Source organism: Symphodus melops, assembly GCF_947650265.1.
Source record: "Symphodus melops genome assembly, chromosome: 4".
Taxonomy (NCBI): Eukaryota; Metazoa; Chordata; class Actinopteri; order Labriformes; family Labridae; genus Symphodus; species Symphodus melops.
In genome coordinates, this window is record NC_136694.1 from 27210945 (window position 1) to 27233051 (window position 22107).

Genomic DNA, 22107 nt, shown 5'->3' on the forward strand with positions numbered 1-22107 from the left:
TGAATGCCTTAGAGGGGAACCCAGAGAGAAAGTTGGACAATTTGATCTACGATTTAACTTGTTGTGCTTCATGTTCTCGATGTTATTTGGGGGGAGTTCATGTGATGCTGTGGAGCAAAAAAAAAAAAAAACACACGTCAAACTGTTCTCTTTGTTTCAGTGGAATTGTGAAATGAGAATGTGATGCTTTACTGCAAGCTTTTTTTTTTTGGTCTTGTTTTCGTGGCCAGCAATCGTCCTGTCTATGATTTGACTGATTGTTGACACTTGTAGAAAGACTGATAACGGTGATTGTGTCTGTTTGGGGAAAAAAAAGCAACACAAATAAATGTTGAAGCTGTCAATATGTAAGGCTTTTAAATGTTGGTGTCGATCGTGTCAAGGATTTTATCGTGTAAAGCTGAGAAGTTCAGTACTTTGCTTTGCTGCTGTAACACTGTACATTTCCCTGTTGTGGGATGAATAAAGGAGTATCTTATTCATGACTCCATAAGTTGCTGTATGAGTGTCAGCTGACATTTTATTCAATAACAACCCTTAAAGAAAAGACAATATATAATTTCCATTTTTTCTCAGTTCAATCAAACACAAGCCAAATGATTCTTTCTTCCCATCATCCACCAGATTGAGCGTGTATCCCTTAGGTGTAACAACAACAAATTGCTAGCTTGACTGGCTGCCTCGGTTAAATAAATAGTCTTTTGAAGCAGATAGATTGTTTTTTCCAGAAGATAACCTCCTTCACTCGTCACACTTGATGCTTCAAGACAAAACCATTTTCTGTCTCAATCACACCCTCAGAAGGCCAATCTCACATCAGGGGTAATCCTCGTTCTCATGGAAGTTATTTTTGCGCTCTTGGATTTGTTGTTTTCCTGCAGCTGTCTGGGCAGTGCATTAGTCGCATTGGTGTGAGAGTTCACGGCATTTGGTGTCCATTTTTAGGGATTACCCTGCAGAGAGTCACAGAGGCAGCCGAAAGCCTCTCTGTCCTTAATCGCTTCTTACTGGGAAGCCAAAATATTTGGCCTTGGTTTCAGGATTGTTGACGTTTAAGTAGTCCAGTACCTGTGTAAACGGAAGTGTTTTAGGGATGCATATTCATGTTCAGCATGAAAATGTCCTTATTTGTGGCCATTATCGTCATTTATTTCAACACAAACATTTTAAACAAGTCGTTCTTTCACCAGAGGAGGATAAATATGGATGAGGCGCTGAATTATACAATGCTCGTCCAGAGAACCCCAAATAAAAAGAATGTAAATAATCACATCCAAGACCACAAGATGAGTTTGCTCTGAGCCAGTGTTCAGCAGTTCCTGCCGTCATGAACACTCAAGGACACAAGAGACCGAGACAATGTGAGAGTGGTTGAAAGGAAGGCAGGAAAAACACAAGCACTGGTATCACCATAATGTGAGCATTCAATTAGGAGGCGGGATGAAGGAGTGCAGTGACAACCGTTATGAGACATTAAATCAAGCTGTGAATGACAAATCTTTTTTCTCTCTCTCTGTAAATCCAGAGCCCAATCTAATTTTTGACAACTTAGATAACCACACTTTTCAATTTTGTCGCTCAACATCCACAAGTTTGATTACAGATTCTCTGACAGCCCAAGGAGACAACATTTGTCTTTAGGCTTCTGCACAGCTGCAGATCAGCTGGAGAAAGTTGGCTTGCGGGCTATTCTGACAACATTATACGTGTTCAGTCCTGGTGCATCAAAACCAGTGGACCGTCCTCGCTTGTCAAATGTGTAGAAGTTGAACAACTGTCCGTCTTGTGCTTCCAGAGACACAGAGGCAGTGCCGACTCTCAAAACACACGGGTACTCCTTTTCAAAAACCACTCTGAACACCCGATCAACCAGGTAGTTGAGCTTTATTGTCCTGAACTTCTCTGGGATCAGCTCTTCAATCTGAGGTCCAAACTGCTGCATGATAAGAACCCCGTCCTGCCCGGCTTTGATCTCATAGAAGGTGATGTTGCTGTAGGTGTAAAAGCCAATGTAAGGTTCAGGGTTTGGCGGGGGAAAGACGACCTTCCTTGCCTCCCTGAAGGCTTTTTCTACAGCCGGGATGATGTAGCTGTAGGCCTTTGCAACCACATCTTGGTTCTGGGTCCTGCTGCCGGCCATTAGCACCACCAAACCCAGCTTCAGTCTGGGCACGAGGGAGAAAGTAGCGGAGTAGCCGTCTAGATCGCCATCTTTACGCACCATTTCATACCCTAACAGCTCGTTAACCTCCCACGGCGTCCCAGTACGGTTAGCAAAATAGTCCTTTTCACACTTGAAGACTGGTGTTAGCATTATCTTCAGCGAGTCTGGTTCCAGCAGCTTACGATGGTATGCGCCCAGAAGCATCATGGCGAGCTTGGCGAGGTCTGCAGCCGTGGAGAACATCTGACCCGAAGGACGGTACCAGCCCAGGTCATACAGAGGAGCTGGTTTTCCATTGGAGTAAACTCCCACGGCCATCTGGGCCTGAAGTCCCGGTGTGATGTCAAAGCTGGTGTCCTCCATCCCCAGTCGGTCCAGGATGTTGTCTGTGATCCATCGCTGATAGTCCACAGAGGCCACTCGCTCGGCCATCACATGAGCCAGCAGAGAGAACGCCAGGTTACTGTAGTGGCATCTGGATGGAAGAAAGTTAAAGCAAAGGAGAGAGTGTTTAAAATCTGGTCGGTGAAGCAGAAAGCTTCAGAATTATTTGTTAAGAATTGAAACATGACAAAAACTATGTAAGAAGAAATCAATCAATATCTCTCGAGCTTCCTTGCTGAGGGTTAAATGAAAAGGTGAATACCACTTTCATAGACGTATGATATGGTATTTTGTTTTCCAGGTGAGCTCTACCTAACTCTCCCCTCACGAGAGTGTCCAGGCACAGGACATTCACCAAGGGGACATCTGTTTGTGTCCAACGCAAACATCCAATTGGACTTGATATTTTAACCCAAAATCAGGATCTTCCCCTGAATTTAACTAAGCATATACAGAACTCTTAATATAATGTATACCGTGGGTAACATGGTGAATCAATGAACTTTAACCCAAGTAACTAGATTAACATTGGGTAACAATGTGAAACAGTCACACAGGGGTTAAATCTAGGCCCCATTTGTTTTCCAGTTGGAAAAGGTCCAACTAGCACAAGCAATTAGGTAACATGGACTTGTGTACACAGGAGACACAGAGCTATCTTTAAGCCTTTGGGTGATGAGTAAGTGACAACAACAACAAGCATGGTCCATTACGACGGATTAGAGCCAGCTCTTTCATGAAAAATTTAAAAGGGAATACAATTTGATTGTATTAATGATTTCTAAAACACCGGGCATCAGGGCCAACACTGAGTTCCCCTGAATGATATAAAAAGCTTGAATCCTCAAGATACCAACATTTTATTTCTACATTTCTTTTATTAAATCAACTATCTTCCAGTCAGAGAAATATGTGCAATCATGCTGTTTGCTTTGAAAGATTTCTCCCTATTAGACTTGACATTCAGTCTGAAAAAATATTGAAGGTAGTTTGAAATGAGTAAACATACGATATATTAAGCCAATCAAACTGGTGCTGAAGGCAATAGTGCACATCAGCGCCTCCATATGTTAATCAATCGGCTGACTAACAGAGAAAGAATTAAAGGAATAATGGGCGACATGTTACACATAAATACAGCAGAAATCAAGTCTGTCCTCTGTGAATGTATCAGAGTGAGTGTCTTCAATGAGAGTCATGCTGGCTGTGTTGTTCTTTCATATTTACTCCTGTTTGAAGCTGTTTCAAGGACATGAGAAAGGAAGTATGTATGTGAAATGTAAAGCTTTGAGTTAGCTTAAGTGTGCTAACATTAGTCTGCTAAGACAACAATACAGATTATGCTGGTGCTCAAGTGCGGATTGAAAAGGTTGCACATTCTTCCTTTAAGACTTTATACAGTCTGTTATTGAACTCCATCACAGAGAGAAACAAGTATAAACGTAACAATTAGTTTTATCACTGTGGTTTTTTCATCTTTCATCTGTATATTTGCAGGTTACACAGTCATTCTTGCTGTTTGAAATCTGGGTGAATAAACAAGCAAAGATAAATGAAGACAAAATGAATTTTCACAAATGTAACTGTGTATCCTCCGGCTGCAAGAAAATGATGAATGTCTAAGTACTGAAATAAGCAGATCCTACTTTGTGCCTGGGTCTGCCACGAGGACATCATCCTGCAGCAGGTTGATTGCAGTTTGTGTTTTTCCTTTCCACAGCAGATTCGTGGCCCTCAGTCTTCTTGGTAAGCCTGGACCAACACCCAGAAAAAAACAAATCAGAAAAACATTAAAGCTTCAAAATTAAACCCAAACTTTAACAAGCAGGTTCAATAGACACACACAACGCACTTCCTGCTTTTCCGGCGAAAGGACAAATTCATTAACTATTAATGGTAGCCTGATGGTTATGATGTTTTATTTTATTGGTTCGTGACATTTTCTCTGAACATGATCACTATGATCATTCTTTGCCTCAATGATGACAGAGGGGAATTAAAGATTAATAACTGATCTCGCCTCAGGCATTTCTCTCATCGGTTGTATTAATTCTCCCTGTATGAAACATTGAAAGCCTCATTCAGATAAACAGGTGCTATGCATGACCAGCTCTTTTGCGTCTTTAATATTTGAATGTGACTTCGGCATAATGTCTTTTTGAAATGTGCTCAGGTATTAAATGTTTGATAGAAGTATCCATTTCAATCTCTAAGATTATATTTTCCTCTTTTGCCATCATCATCAAACCTCAGTGGATCTTCTGATCACAGACGATAAGGAGGATATCTTCCGAACCTTTCACAAACTGAGGTTCATTTTCACATCAAAAAGATTGATGCATTCATTTAATTCAAATACGTACACTATAGCAATTTTCAAGTCTTTTATTAATGTGTCAGATCTTTTAAGGACAAGTCCTTTTAACAGCGGAAAAATCAGGTTCTATTTAAAGTACTTATAAAAGAAATTCTTCACTTTGTCCTCTAGAGCCGTTTTTACAAACAGTGGAAAATATTCAGACCCCTTTACATTTTTCATGTCTTTGTTTCGTTGCAGCCATTTTCTATATTTTATTTCTCATGAATGTACATTCAGCGCCCCATCTTGACAGAAAAAAAAAAACGAAATGTAGATTTTTTATTTTTTTTCCTGAGCTCTGAGCAGTTCCTTTGGTCTCATGATTCTCATTTGCTCTGACATGCACTTTGAGCTGTAAGGTCTTATATAGACAGGTGTCCTAATCAAGTCCATTCAGTCTAATTAAACAGCTGGACTCCAATTAAGGCGCAGAACCATCTCAAGGAGGATCAGAAGAAATGGACAGCAAAGGGTCTGAATACTTATGACCATGTGAGATTTCAGTTTTTCTTTTTTAATAAATTTACAGAAAATTCTGCATTTCTGTTTTTTTTTCTGTCAAGATGAGGTGCTGAGTTTACATTAATGAGAAATAAAATGAACTTTTTTGATTTTAGCAAATGGCTGCAATGAAACAAAGGGGTCTTAAAGGGGTCTCTATACTTTCTGTACTCACTGCTGAAATGCACTGATGAAAATGTCATACAGGAGATTCTGCTGATCTGGCTGTTCACATATTATGGAGACTCAAAGCTGGAGACTATCCCTGTCAGATGGGAGGGGGCGGGGGGGTCTCCTGAGGTAAGATGTGAAAAGTAGCGGACTAAGCAACCGAGTCTGCTGATGCTCTAATGAGTGAGAATATTCGCCTTTACATCAATGTTACTGTAAACATCACTGCCCCCTCCCATTGGCTGGAGGTGAATTATCCGGAGAATATCGCAATGCGTTCTCACATCAGCTCATAGTGAAGAGGACAGAGGCAGAGACATCTTTCACTTAACCACAGAAACAGGAACTTGTACTGGATGGAAAATGACATAAAAGTGAACGGTAAATAAGTGAAATGTTTGACGTCACGACATGGATATTTCTTTTTTTGGGGAGTTTTTCAAGTTTTATTTAAAAAACGTGTAAAGTCGTTGCTACTTTTTCTGACCATATACAGTACATTGTGTCTAGAGACCAATCTCTCTCTCTTTTAAAAAAACAATTCTGTTAGTTTTTTAGGCAGTTTATGTCCATAAGCAGCAAACCAAAAACAGAAGTGAAAAAAAACACAATTTCCGTTATGTAAACCCAGCCCTACTTTTGATTTGGTCAAATTGATTTTTACCCAAACAATTGACCGAAGATGTTCTGTAGACATCTGTACACCTAAGGGAACCTGTGTCGGATTAAATCTTAAATCCTTGGATCACATCACAGCCGCTGAATTAAAAAGTTGCCCCGGGTAATCCTCTGTTTGTTTACCTGAGAGCTGGCTGGCCATCCTTCGCAGGGTGACTGACGAGGAGCGGATCTGAACCTCCCCGCTGTCCAGAAATATCAGCCCATCTGTCACATATTTCAGCTCGGAGTCTCTCGTCTTCCCCAGAGGGTTTTTGATGGTGAAGTTCTCCACATATTTCTCGAGAGGGTCGTCGAGCGAGCCGATCTTTCCATCCTCCCAGAGTTTGTAGAGCATCAGCGTCGGGAAGATTTTGGACAGGCTGGCAATCCTGAAAAACAAACAGCAGAGCGTGATCGTCTTATAATCTGCAGTTTTATTTACTGCAAAATCAAACGCACACGTGTCTTCCTTTCCTGTTTTTATTTCAACTTGATATCAATTGGTCACGATACATCTCCCTTCTGTCTGACTGTTGCCTCATGAGAATAGCTTGAAGGGGAATTGTCTCCGAAAATCGAGCAGTGACATCAACACATTGAATAAAAAATCCAATAACTGCACCCAAAGCTCCACTAACACCCATGCTCAATTTCTACCTCAGCATTAAACAGCTTTTCAGCCTGGTATAGAAATCAGCTTTGATCTGACTGGCTCATTTCTTTATTCTACTAACAGTGAACTGGTGAGCGAGAGCTTCACGTACACAAAGTGTGTCATGCACAAACACACAGAGCACTGTTTTCTCCTGCTGGCTCTGCCAATCACATCTTGCCTATGTCTTGCCTCTGTTACTACCTCTTAAGCCGGCACCAATTACGCCTCTGTGGCATTTATATTGAACGCAAAAAGGGGGGGCTTGTACATCACGCCTTGTAACGTAAGTCTGAAGAAGGCTTACAACATAAAAGAACTCAACAGTTTGAAAGAGCACAGAGGAAAAATCAACATTTTATCTTCTGATTTGATCCTGTTTTAGTTTTTCCCAACGAGCTGTTTGATGACTCCACCGCTCAGATGCACTCTGAGGTCTGTGGGCTGTTACCTGAAGCTCAGCTGAGGTCATAAGCAGCCCTGAGCTTCTTACAATGCCATAATAAGCTTTTCTTTTTTGTACATCTTAGGAGGGAAGTTTACACAGCACACAATGGAGCGCAGTGTGACCAAGTCTCAACCATTCAAATGTATCGCCAACAATAACATGTACGCTCTGAAACAGCACTGAAAGAGTGATTCTCCAAGCTCCTCTGTGATTTTAAGCCGTAAACATCAATTTCAAACATGGCTGGTCATGTTGAAAGCTCATGCATGTTACTTTGACTGTGACCTAAGTTCTGTTGAAAATGATCAACGGGGGAAAAGAAGAGCAGTATTAGTCCCTTCAGGAGCAGCTGTGAATAAATCAGACCTTTAGTTCCTTCTTTTAAATGCCACAATTACAAATGTTAATGTGCTGCAGATGCACCAAATCCCGATAATCGTGGCTGTTCAGACGCAGATTGAATGGAGCCGATTGCTGCTCAACACGTGTGGTCATACTGATGAGGACGCCAGGTTTCTTTTCACGTCCGCTGCCTTATCAATCAATCTTGTACGGCATCAATTCAGTGCTGTCTCAAGACACTTTACAAAAAGCAGTAAAGGACCTTACTCTTTGTCTGTTAACGTTACAAAAGAGCAGGTAAAAAGACCACGCTCATCACTGTTTACAAAAAGCAGGTTAAAAACTTTACTTATTACTAATCATTGTTAAAGGTGATAACTTAAAGAAGCATTCCAACCGGGTTTTTTTCACACAGCATTTGTTGTCTTCCAGGCGTCTAAAGGAGCGTTCTGAAAATAGTTTGCATTTTGCAATCACAGTTTTCCTTGTTGTAGGGCTCAGACAGAGGAAGCTTTAACTGACCGTCTACTCTGTGAAAGGTGGCGCGAACATCTTGTTTCTTCTTTTGAATGCCACAATTACAAATGTTCATGTGCTGCAGATGCACCACATCCAAATAATCGTGGCTGTTGAGATGCAGGTTGATTGGAGGCTGATTGCTGCTCAACGCGTGTGTTCATACATTTACATTGTTAGGTGGCATTTACCTAACAAGGGTGGCATTTATGAGGATGCCATGGTAATTTGTGTGTTTCTATTCACGTCTGCTGACGTAATAATCAGTCTTTCTTTGTATAGCGTCCATAAATAACAAGCGTTATCCCAAGACACTTTACAAAAAGCATTAAAGGACCTTACTCTTTGTCTGCTAACATTACAGAAGAGCAGGTAAAAAGACCACGCTCATCGCTGTTTCCGAAAAGCAGGTTAAAAACTTTACTTTTTGCTAATCATTGTTAAAGGTGATAACTTAAAGAGGCATTCCATTTCTTTTTATACAGCATTTTGTATCTTCTGCGAGTCTAAAGGAGCTTTCTATACGCTGAAAATAGCTTGGATTATGTAATCACCATTTTCCTTGTTGTAGGGCTCAGACAGGAGAAGCTTTAACTGTCTGCTCCGTGAAAGGTGGAGTGGACATCTTGACCTCTCCTGCATGTTTTCTGTTCAAACTAAAATGTCAGGACGTGGGGGTGTCGGCTGTGTAGTGGTTAAGGCCCAGGACTGAATCCCACCTGTGGCTCCTTCCTGCATATCGTTCCCCACTCTCTCCCTGATTTCTTTTTTTTTTTTGTGATCAAGTGTTTTATTGAACAATGGAGGCATAACATCATAAATCATAGAAAACCATTAAGTCTTTTCCCTCCTTTCTCAGACCCCTCCCCTTGGACCCCACCCCGTATCGAACCTTGGTCCAATGAGTAAACGTGTATACATACATACACAATTACATTTATATGCACACACACTCAATAACAACAAACAAAACTAAATGAAAAACGTCAAGTAAATAAATAAAAAATAAAAAATAATAAATAAATAAAATAATGATCATTCGACAGAAAGATCGCAGTTGTGAATCAAATTTGAACAGAATGTTTGGTATAATAAAAATTAATTTTCTCCAGAGCACTGGACAAAGTGTGCTTACAGCTGTCCATTACTTCACGCTATGGAAAGCTCCAGGGCAATTACTTCACGCAGCAAAAGAATGCAATGCTTTATCCCCAGCTTGTATATGTGTCACAGTCTGCTCTGCTCCTCCCCCGCTCTGCTGCTCAGTCACACACCTCATCAGTCTAACAGCTCTCACCTGCTGCTCAGCCACACACCTCAACAGTCAAACTGCTCTCACCTGCTCGTCATCTCCAATCAAGCCAGTATATATGCAGCTTCACTTCACTCACTCTTTGCCAGATTGTCTTCGCTCCCATGCCAACTCTCCAGCACTTATTCCTGGATTGCCTACCTGTTATCGACCCGACCTGCCTCCGACCATCGTCTCTTGTCTCAGCCCCGGTAAACCTACTAGCCTTCTGTTTACGACCACGAGTATTGCCTGCCTGTTCCCTGTTCCTTGTCTACCTGTGGCTGGTTGGCGATTGGACTGTTCCTGCTCAACCAGACAGACTCAACAGATCAGCTTCACCTCTCCAGCTCACTTCTTCTGGTCTGTTGTCTACATACGTGAACCTGATAAATAAAGACTGTTTTAAAAAGAAAACACTGGTTCATTTGTGCTGCAATTGGGTTCACTCCATACCCGTTACCGTATGGGCTTCCATCTTAGCACTAACATTTTTTTAGCGACTGTCAGCCCTAAAAGTAGTAGTCTACGCTGAGATTTTGAAGGAGAAGGATGATGGGTGAAAAGGGAATAATTGTTCCTGTAACATCCGACCACACATGCAATACTTCTAACCAAAATAGCTGTACCTCTGGGCAATCCCACATCGCATGTAGGTAAGTTCTCTCCCTGATTTCTGACTCTATCCACCATCCTATCTCTACAGTGAATTCAGTAAGTAAATCCTTTGTGAATCAGTACCTCAAACTGTTATCTGTGGAGATTAGCACACTGTAGTTCAGCTGAGTTGTTTTTTTTATTAAAAATGTTTCTTTTAAAAAGTAAAAACATCCATAAGCTCAAAGCTTGTTTCGTATATGTCGCGTTTCCATGGATACACCCACAGTGTTACACACTCCCAGCTGTCACTTTTGTCTTTTTCACGTACATGTAGTCATCAGACATCCAGGGGAAACACGATCCCCCATCAGACTACAACATCAATTACACATCAAAGTCAGGAGCGTCTGTGCAGATACAAGTACACGGGCTGTGTAATATTCACAATCGCAGCCTATGTCCCCATAACAAGGACTGAAGATGATGCAATGAAGCTCATCATCTGATTGAAACACAGTTCAGACTCAGCAGCACATGAAAACATGTTCCACTGGGCCGATGCAAATTAGTTTGAAAGAAAAACAAGCAAAAATGAAGAGGAAGCTCAATATTATTAAATTGATTAAATTTTTTTCATTTTCTTGTATCTTTCTTTGCAGAAGCAAGTTATGTGGAGTCACTCGTTGAAAAATTGCAGAGGAGATACCCATAGACTCCACTGGACTAAAAAGCCTAAAAAAAAAAGTCCACAGGCTGAGTTCCGAGAAAAGATAGTTTGAGTCCAGAAGCTGACTCACCTGTAGATCGTGTACTCGTTTGGAGCTCCTGAGAGTGGATCACTGATGTTCCTCTTCCCAAAGTTCCCGGTCCACAAAATGGTGTCGTTTAGGATAACGATGGCTGACAGAGAGGGAAGGCTGATGGGGTTTATGTTCTGTCGGAGTAAAACATCCACCTGAAAGATACACAGCAGACAGTGAGACTTGTTGCTATTATTCAATAGGACAGTTGAAAGAGTCAGAAACCAATAGCGGAGAGTGGGAATTGACAGGCGCGGAAAGGAGCCAAAGGCCGGATTTGAACCCGGGACACCCGCTTGAAGGACTGTAGCCTTCTGTGGGCCATCTGTGCCCCAGAAAGTTAGAAGTTAAATCTGATAAGATTAAAGTAAAATCTCACAGAGTTGTTTTTTTTAAACTCATCCCTCACAGCGGGACATCATTCCTGTCAGACAGGAGGGGGTGCAGCCTCTGGCCCGATCTTAATGTCCACCCTAAAGCCTGAGCACTGGACCCTCTCTGACTTCAGTGGCGGCAGGTGTGCACTGCATGAGTGAGTGTGAGACCGCCAGGCTTTGGGACGGTATAAAAAATGAGCAATAGGACACACTCATCAAATCTTCACCTGTTGCCAGGAAACGAGATGCCCCATTAAATAGAATAGATGAAGGCCTGACTCCAGTTTGTGCCTTAACGTCTTTCATCACAGTGTCTATATTTTACAGCACACTAAGTATGAAGACTTGTTGAATATTTGTGTGAAAAAAACAAACAACTCTTCAATGGTGCTCTAAATAACACAGTGTGTCTGGTTGCTGAGAACTGACTTGCTGACGGTTTAATTGATGCTCTGTGATTTGTTTTATTGTGTTTTGTGTCTTGTATTTTATTTTAAATGTCACTTTTATGTTTTCATGCTGCCTTCTTGGCCAGGATATATACATGTATATATTTTTTATCTCAATGAAAATATTCCTGGTAAAATAAAGCTTATTGAAATAACCACAGGAGTAATAAACTCGGCTGCATTTCCCCATCACGTTCATGAATGTTGTGATTTAATGTCAGGTTTTTGATTTCAAACCTAAATGAATTCTGCTTTAACAGACGTATATTTGTTGTCGCCGAGTTTGCAATGAGCTCTGAAACAGATTAATGGAAAGTGCGTCATCTGAAATGTCTGCATCAGAGCCGTCAGGCACTGAAAAAGATCCCAATGGGGCAGTTCTAAATACTCTTAAAGAACATGCCTCAGAGTCTATGGTGCTTTAATATCAATGCTACTTCAAGGTCAACATATTCTAAATGAGCGGAGAAGAACTTTCTGGATAATAAAAAACACCATGAAGCAATTTCATAAAATGTATGAAGATTGCATCGCTATAAAAAACACATCACAGACGTCAAGCTCTGCTCTACCTCGTATGAGTCAGCTTGCACATATAATCAAAATAATAATAGTAAGAGACTTTATTTTTCCATGTCAGATGAAAAACTTGGGCATTATGTTGAACTTGCATACTCTCGATGCAGTCAGCTCAATAACAGCTACGCTTTTATTTTGGATTCAGTTGACACATGGCATAAAACTTCAAATAGAAGCTTCACATTAAAAACGTCATAGCAAATATATGTATTCTATTTGTATTTATTACACTTCAAATCGAAGTTTTAAACGTTACCTCACACTCTATATTGTTTTCAAATTATGCAAGTACTCAACTCACTTAAAGCAAAAGTCTCATAACGTTCAACAATAAAGCGGACAAGTATTTAGCATTTTTAAAATATATACAAACAAAGACTTAGAAGTATTTCTATGTGGGTTGGACTTCAAGCTTGATGTAATGGAGCTTTTTAAACCATCAGATGAAAAGGTGACACATCTTAAAATGAGTTCAAAATAAAAGCGCCGTGGAGAAGCTTGTACTTTTATTTAGAAATAAATGTTATTTTCTTATTTGAAGTTAAATCCCATTCGTTACGTTAGCATAGCCACAATGTGTTGTTCTGTTTTAGACTTCTGACCCCCCGTGTTCTCCTCCTGTTTGGCTCTAATTAGTCACAACATGACCTTTCCAAGTTCCTCACACCATCATCGCGTGAGCTGCTTCAGGAACTTAAATAACGACTTTAACCTTGACCTGCAGCAGTTATGTCGACATGAAGAGCTTTCTGTCATTGTGTCTTTGCTGGTGGCTGTAAAGCTGTTTAAATCTGTATTCGCAGGAGGAAAGGTTTAATTCTAACAACGTGTGACAATTAAAGAGTCAAGCTGTGTTAACAACTCTCTGTTTACACCGACACATGAATAAAACTCTGCCTACTTAACCTTGAAAATGATCATGATGCAAAATGTCGCTGAGAATAATCCCTCCTTCGGATGTTTTGGAATTGAGAAGAAAAACAATGATGATGAAGATCCTGATGATGATGATAGTGAGAATAAGGAGGACGAGGACAATGATATGGATGATGAGAACAAAGATGATCATGATGATGAGGACAAGGACGATGATGACGGGGATGATTATGATGAGGATGAAGATGGTGATGATGACGAGGATGAGGATCCAATAAAACTGACGTCCAATTTTACGGGACAGTCAATCGATGATCAATCGTCAGTTTCTCTAAACCTAAAGTCATATTGATGCTGTCGGTTCTGGTTTGTGCTTGATGAAATGTAATTTTTACCTTGATGTTGAAGATATTTTCTCACCCAGTGGGCAGAAATAAATGAAATGAGATGTATACTCTCACTAACGTTTCTGAAGTGAAGTTATTGAAAGCCATGCAAACACAGCTTGTGAATAGCTCCCAACTGACCTCGATGTGTGAAAGGGTTCATAAGGGTTTCTTTAAGTGCTGGACTATATTGAAGTTTCTTTTTGTATTGTAACTCACATTTTTAATGCCTACCTTTGTGTTCCCTCTGTGTGATTGCATTCAACGCTCTGATTGTTCAAACCCTCGCCTGAGGTCTGATTACTTTCAACTTTTTTGATTTCCTTCATTTAAGCACATTGTCCGTGATATACAAGCTCTCCAGCTGCTTAACTTGTCTGAACCTTTGTTCTCTTTTTGCACTTTTGATTTTCTGCCTGAGTCTTTGATTAGTTTGCGACTATTGTTTGTTTTCCTGACTGAGCCTTTGAACACATGCCTGGGGTTAAAGACTTGATTTCCTGTATTAAACTTTGTGCTGCACTTATTCTGCTTCGACTGCTTTTTGCAGCTGTTTATGAACTTAAAACAAAAGTGATACTGGTCTCTTTATTTACAGCACTGTCAAACTGTATTCTCATTATTTTGATAACCTTGCAATGTCTACAAACTGTATTCTCATTATTTAGTTTAAAGGATGCATGCTGCTTGTGAAGAAAAATCTGCAGGAGAGATCTGAGAGAATCGCGAGATCTCTCCTTTTTTCAAAGGTACACACAGGAAAGACATTTGAATAAAATGGATATTTTCACTTAAATGTATGAGTCGTTTTGATGCTCATGGTTTTTTTTTTCTAATGTGCACTCACTACCTCTAACTCTGCCTCATGTGCACAGAAGCTTGACCTTTTCCTCTTACAGACTCGGTTATTCATCTGACATATCTTTAATCTCCTTCTGTCGAGTGCAGCGGCATTTGGTGTGAAGGATTATTGTGCTGGGCCTATAAATGTTCTCAGACTCAAGTGTGGGCTGGACGGACGTATTCTGCACGACCACAGGATTTAAATCTTCCTGCACGATGATGAACGACTCCCTCTCACCTTTTCCAGAGCCTCTTTCAGACTGGGGATGGGATGCTCCAGCGGAAGCGGCTCGGGGAAACGGGGACACATCATCTCTGCTTTGGCGTTGCGACCGTTCTCCTCTTCAGGGCCACATGGGGAAATGAGCAACGAGGGAAAAGAACAGTGAAAGGAAGCACAGGCTGCTGTAATACCCTCTTGGCATTTGCTATAATAATGTATAGCTGCTACAAGACCAACATAATGTGGTTTCAATGGCAGGCTTAGAGCTTCATTAATTTTCTAATGAACCCCATTGTTAATACACGATATAATTCAACAGAATGTATGAAACATGAAAATGGGATGAAAAGAGAGGCATCATGGTCTCGCTGTGAAATCTGCATGAACTCGGACATTTCAATAATTACCCTGGAGCTTCAGGCCACCATTTGCCCGTTCATTGTAAAGGACGACTATAAGAGAAAAATTTGATTTGGGAACATAAAGGATCATTGAATTGTCTGGAATATGAATACGAGCCTGCAGCTTTTTACTTTTTCAGCATCAATACTGTCACCTGATGTTCCTCTACTCTCATCATGAATCAGATAATACACCTGCAGTGATGTGGGGAGTAAAGTGTCTCCCTCTTTGTGCTCTGATCAAAAGAAAATGACACCAAAGAGTGTCCTTCGATAATGAACTTTGGAGTTAACAAATTAATACCAGACTCATAATACCCGAATGAAGAGGAACAGCAGGTAGACTGATGTATTTTAGCTGTGTCTGATGTTTACGCTTCTGGATCGTGTTGAAATCCAGACAGCTAACCGAGACCAAGTAATACAAGAGACCAGAGTGCTCAGAGATCAAAACCAGACCAAGACATTTAGGGACAGAGATTCAATAAAGGCCATGGCGAAACCGAGACAAAAGAACAAGACCACTGATTTCCCCAAAGAATCCTCCTCTTCTCCAAAGTTTTGAATTTGGACTGCAGTACCCATTTAAACGCTACGTGAGTTACATTCAGTGTTTCGATCAACCAATTTAGAATTAAGAAACTTTAGAAAGTTTGCAGACTTCAGGAGCTTAAGTTATTATTTAGTTATTATCTAGAAGCTTCTTAAACTTGAGTGAGTGGATATGACGCTCCCAGCAAGTACAACTACTGTTGTGCTTTCTATCATTGTAGGGAGCGGACGCCTTGTGGTATCACCTGATAAGATCACATAATTAAGTGATTATTTTATGTCTTAATTAGTGTCTTATAATTATAAGATTATAATAATCTAGTGGTAATCAAAGCTGTACAAATTATATGTTTCAGATAAGGAACAGCATCAAGTGTTACTTACGTGTTGTTTTATTATCCCACACAGAAGCGAAACGTCTCATGTTCACAAACTCAGAGACACTTTGAATTTTTTTTGGGTTTTTTTTCTGATAAGATTATACTGTAGATAATAAATAGTTTCCTGGGGGTGGAGATGTTCACTCGACTAGATTGCGTGCGTGTTGACAGAACTGATTAAAGTGTTGAGGAGACGGACAGCCCTCAACACAAGTCAAACTCATCTCTAACTTTTCACCTCGGTGTTTAAAAGATTGGAGTCAAGTGTCTGAAACACGAGCGCCCTGAGTGGACACTCATCCTTGGATTTTGTTCACACTGTTTTCCTGTGATAGCGAGTACTTTTTTGGTAGTTTTTCTCAAGATCTCAACTTATTTAACTCGTATCCCTGGAGTAGCACACGCACAAAACAAACTGAGCTATATGTTAAGCTCTGTGGGCAGCCTGGCATGTCTCCATCTGTTGTTTGTGTGTAAATATATGCCTGGTCTGGTCCCACTGTGGAACCGTATTTCCCTCCAAAATAAAAGTTTTCTAAGTCTAAGTCTAAGATACTGTCTCACAACCTGAACGTTTGGCTTTTTTAACAAACGAGCACAAATAATAAAAGGAGCAAAAACTTTTCCTGTGATCGTCATTTTTTCACATTGTTATGATGACACTTATTGTTAAATTTGATGTCATGCTGCACAATTGAAGAAGAGCAGATTTGGTGCATTTGCCGTAAAGCAGCTCCTAAAATGATTAAATTGTCAACATACATTAGATTATAAACAGGACTACCACACCGTCCATCCAAGTCTTACGATCTCAGCTGTTCAGAGAGATAATCAATGTCATAGTTTAAAAGGAGAGGTGACAAAACTCCACCCTGTCAGACCCTGTTAGTTACTGAGAAGCATGCTTACATCCCTTGCTTTTGTAGTTTTTTTTTTAACAATTCATTATCCGTAATTATATCTAAATCTGTTATTATATCCAGAGAGCACATTATGTTATGTTTCATTTACTCGCTTTCAACTCCAACATGATGTTGCTGACCGCAGAAGGCAGCAGCCAGCTGGTCCGTGAAGAAGTCTGAGTGCAATCAAAGATCCCAGATATGCCAGTTTCAATTTCCAGACTGGAAGTCTCAGATATTTCCCCCCACAAATATCCATATAGGTGACATCGCTCTATTACAGCTGATGAAAAAAAGGAGCATCTGACTCTGTCAAACTAAATATGTTTCAAGCGCTAGGCCGACGATTACTTCAAGTTCCTCTGGAATAGCTTTAATGCTGTGTAATGTTTAGTTACTGTGATCTTGGCTGCAATCAGATGATTAGTTTTAACACTTTTTGGACATTTTCAAGCCACTACAATCGGCTTGTGCTGTAGTCCTCCTTGCTTGATATCAGCTTGTGTGATCAGTTTTTTTTTGCTACACCATGAGCTAGCAATCCAGAGAAACGCAAAACAAGCAAGACTGCAACTTTAAGATTAGCACGCTCCAGATGTTCTGCTGTGATTTAGTCAAGACCACATGCTTTGATTACTGCCAGTTTCCCAATGGCATAGCACACTTCATCCAGTGGAAACACCAACGTCATACTCATCACTCTTAACACTGTTAAAGTATCATCTGAGGACAATGAGATGAAGCAGTCGATAGCTCAAGAAAATCATCCAGGGAGTACAGGTTATAATGGAAGATGGAGTTAATCGAGGTATTGATGCAGGTCTGCATTGAAACACACAGCTGCACACATGTTTTTATCCACAGAGAGATTGGAGGTCAAAGGGAAACATAATGGCCTTTTATAAAGTGTCAAAATATGGCTTGTGTAAAGTGCAGAATTATGGCATTCAATTTTCCTCCTCAGTAAAAATATGCTCTGAAAAAATGTGAGGAAGTTGTGTTACAAAAGATTCCACATCGAAAAAGATAACAAGAGCGTTCATCGCATTCGGAGAAAACCTTTCCCTCTTCTTCTCACTCAAATATACTGCGCTACATCCAATGTTGTCACTGCGTTTGTTCTCACCTGTCGGAAGTTTTGGGAGCTGATATTGCCAGATGAAACATCCTGTCATCACCAGAGAGAGAACCAGGAAGAACACAAATCCCAGCTGGCTCCATTTCACCTTCATCTTGTTGTTTTTTGTGATTCCTTCAAATTTGACGGTGGGAGCAGCAGGAGCAGCCTCGGCAGGAGCCGGCTTCCAAACGGAACAAGGAGGAAAAAAACACACACAAAGCAGGTTAGCAGGAAATGTGTAAAACAGTCGAGTTATACTCCATTAAATCTTCCACTATCCATCTTCTCTCTGTCCAGATAGTCTCCTTCATGTTATCTGTTGCAGAAAAGCAGAAATCCCTATCACACTTACAAGTGATCCTGCTGCACTTAACAGTACTCACCACCTGATGCTTCACACACAGAGCTGGGAGAAATGGATTACCAGTAAAACCAGAAATCTTCTTATGACTCAGGCGTCATCCTGCACATTCACAAATAGTGAGATCTACTACCGAAGGGATATGTGCATCCCAAATCGGGTAAATGGTGTCCTGTGGAGTTTTTTCCAAATCAGGAGAAAGGCACAGGCACGGAGTCCCATCTCTGATTTCTCACAGACTGTGCCGTAATCCCAGGCCCATCAGCGATCCCGTCTCTCACAATTCAATTTCCTCTCCTGCAGCCACAGGCCGTTGACATCATAATCCCCAGATTTACTCCACCAAAGCGGTCGGGGGGGTGGGGGGGAGTCTTAATCCCTAATCCCCGAGAATCAATTCACTCCAGTCCAGCCTCTCCTGCTGAAGCCCACCAGAGAGCCGCACGAGCTCGCTCAGATGGCACACAATCAGCAGAGGCGGGCGAGGGGAAACAGGGCGATCTGGTGCTCCTTGTAGCCTCAGCATGACCTGAAAAAGTGCAGTCACTCGGGCGCAGAGAATTTGGATCAACTGGACGAGGGAATGAAGGATGATTCGGGATGTTGAGGGAAATTCAGATAATGATCAAGGAAATGTACGAACATCTACAAGACTGTCAGTCTGACTGCTGCAGGCTTACACACAGACTGCACGCAAATACTCGAGTCTCAGAAGATCACAGCCTTGTATTTGTATCCTTATAGCCCCACAACCCACCGCAAACTGCTTGCTTCTCCATGTAGCAAAGACTTGAACATTATTGTATAGCATACTTAAAGTAGAGTTGATAAAGCATTAAAATAGGTGAATGTGTTAGCAGTCTTTGTTGCTCTTATTGGGGCACCTTTGAAAATATTAATACAAACTCTCTAAAGCATGAGGTAATTTATAGTTTACCAGACTTTTTTTTTTTCTGAAGAAGCCCCACACCAGGAAAGAATGATTATACTACACACACATTAGGGATGCAAGGATTCTCAACGTAATACGATGGCATCCACAGTTCATACTCGCGACATTGTATTTCAATGTATCTTCGATTTGACTCTTTTTGTGTGTGCCTTTTAGACCATGCGCTGGGATAAGAAACCCCACCTCCCACGACTTCATGTTCAATCACTGTGCGCTAAAGTTGAGGAAAGCCGACAACACTGGAGTCAGAATTCACACATGACTTTGACTTGGCGAGCTCTGAGGAGAGGCTGCGGGATGAGAAATGGTGATGGTGGTGTGGGGGACATGTCAGTTCAGCGTCGAGTAAAGAGACAAGGGAGAGAAAAAGGTAAAGAAAAAAAAAAAGACTTTCTGCATACATTAACACGTGTCGCCTGCTCAGATGGAAACACTCGCAGAGTTCGGCCAAGTTTACTGCAGCAGATTGCGTCACGCTGAAACGTTACAAACGGGAAGCTGCGGATTGTTGTCGCACGTTGACAGACTGAGCTTCGACTCTAGAGAGGAGGGGGGCAGACAACTCTAACCAATGTTTTAAATTTGGTCTGCAGTACCCATTTTAAACACTAGGTGGAACAGTTACATATTGCTCCTTTAAGGTGAGCTCAGGTGAGATAAAAGTGACTAACATTGGGCAACATTTATACATATTTTTGGGCATTTGAGATGCTATAAACCCATGAGCCCGAAACTTTTGGAAATAACTGAATTTAATGGACTTTTCCACATTTTACAAATACCTTCAGACAGGTGACGTGACAGGTATTTAATTCACTGTGTTAGTCAAAACATCCAGAGTCCCCTAAGTCCTGAAAAATGTGATTCCTTTCTGACACATCATTATAAAATACCCCCTTTCAGGCCTTCAGGGATGCCGCTTTAAACAAAGCAGATTGGAATCTGTCGTTTCTATAAATAACTTTTTGATTGAGTTTTCAGAAAGTTATCTATCCTAATATCTCTGAATATTTAATCCAGCCACGTCTACTGGTGAGTCTCTGTAAAGAAAACACTCTGTGGATGACTGTTAGACTTTGTACCACCGAGAACATCCAGTGACCGTCAATCCGTCACTCGGCTTAATCACAAGATATTAACTGTGGGTCCAGAGGTCACTCATGTATTCTGATGATGATACTGGAGGTTTGATGTTGCCATGTGGGAAAATAAAGTGTGAAAGCATGCTGCAGCTGATCCTGGTTGCATAACCTGTTATAGCTGGAGGGCACAGCTGTCCCATTGCACCAGACACATACAGACACACACACAACCACCTACACACACACACACACACACACACAGTCCTCCAGAGCACAAGGTATCATAGAAATGTATACTAATTTCTTTTGGTGTAGTTTGTGGTTCATTTTGTGCTTCTCTCTGTGCGTTTCTGTGTGTTTGAACGTGTGTGTTTGTGTGTGTGCGTGTGTGTGTGTGTGTGTGAAGGCAAGTTTTTTTGTGAGCAGTTTTACCTGTGCCTGAACCCCGTCCACTGAGGCCTCCACGAGGACTTTACTCCCGGCCTTGCCCATTGTTTCTCTGCTCCAGCTGTTGAATGATAAATTAAAAAAAGTAGTTAAAGATTCTGCACAAAGTCTGATTGGGTTTTATTTATTTTTCTTGTACCGCAGAGCAACCTAGCACATCTTTTTTCATTTACACTTTGCAAGTTACAACACCTTAGGAACTTTGCTTGTTAGTAGTGAATAGACAAACACTGAAGAACCATCCCTCGCTGTGCCTAAAGGCCTCGGCTTACATGAAATCGAATGAAAAACAATTTTCTGCCACAATGTAAAGATGTATAGAACACCACAACAAGATCAACATTTTAGAGGGAGGACTTGAAAACTAATGAGCAAAACAACTCAACTTGTAGGCATCAGACAACTTTTATGGTACAATATTCAGTGAAAACAATGCTGGACATTTTATTTCCTGAATGTTGTCTTCCAGCGGTGTGTAGGTACATGATGATTAATGTCTTCTTCCAACAAATAACCACACGAAGCTGCTTCTGTTTCCAACTGCTGTCTCTGCAGCAGTTCTTATTTTGATGCTGTATAAATTAAATGTTTAAAGGGCAGGTATAATTAGCCTCGGCTTCATCCTCCACCTTTTTGACCATTTTTTATTTATTATTATTGTTGATGAATAGGCTATGTTTTTTGTTTTGTGGTCATGGACCAAAATAGATATTTACTTCTACTACTATGGCTACTTTGTCTGAAATGTAATGCAACAGTATGTTGTTGTACATTTCCCCATGTTTTACCTTCTAATGCATTTATTCACAAATGACGCTGTAAATCTCAAGCTGTCTCAAAGTGTAACCTACCTACCTCGAGAGACACTTTCTGATGCTCATTGTGAGGTTTTATAATCAACATTTATGACTCTTGCCTCATCGCTCTTATCTCCTCATATTTATTTTTCATTTTCACATTTTTCTGTGTAATTTTCCCTCGAAAACTCAAAGCGAAAAGCCTCATTCGGCATGTTGAAACCTACTTGGCATTAGACCTGAGAAACATCACTCTCTGGAGAAGGTGAGAGCAATTTTAAAAAAAAACGTACAGTGTGGTTGTCTTTTTTTTTTTTTTTTTTTGTAAAATCAGGGTAAACTTTGTACACACATTCAAGCTCAGATATACTGATAAGCGCAGAGGTAAAAAAGGTAGTTCAGAAATAAAGTGCAATAACATGCAATGTAAAGAATAGAGAAACAAACAACACAAAAAACCCACCCGACTCTTAACCCAGACAACCCTGAGAG

At 40.7% G+C, this 22107-nt stretch overlaps 1 protein-coding gene across 2 annotated transcripts in view; it reads right to left on the minus strand.

The window, feature by feature from the left end:
* Positions 1-102: 102 nt before the first annotated feature.
* The window catches only part of lactbl1b (lactamase, beta-like 1b), a 28370-nt gene continuing 6365 nt past the window's right edge, over positions 103-22107 (minus strand). The window contains exons 2-8 of one of the 2 annotated variants that reach the window (XM_079341974.1): positions 20804-20879; positions 17983-18157; positions 14637-14740; positions 10886-11043; positions 6381-6628; positions 4195-4300; positions 103-2639 (exon numbers count right to left, since the gene is read on the minus strand). In XM_079341974.1, coding sequence (XP_079198100.1) covers positions 1661-2639; positions 4195-4300; positions 6381-6628; positions 10886-11043; positions 14637-14740; positions 17983-18157; positions 20804-20863 — 1830 coding nt within the window. In that variant the 5' untranslated portion in view covers positions 20864-20879 and the 3' untranslated portion in view covers positions 103-1660. Of the gene's footprint in view, positions 2640-4194; positions 4301-6380; positions 6629-10885; positions 11044-14636; positions 14741-17982; positions 18158-18359; positions 18577-20803; positions 20880-22107 lie in introns of those variants that run through there. The other variant, XM_079341975.1, reaches the window with a different exon arrangement.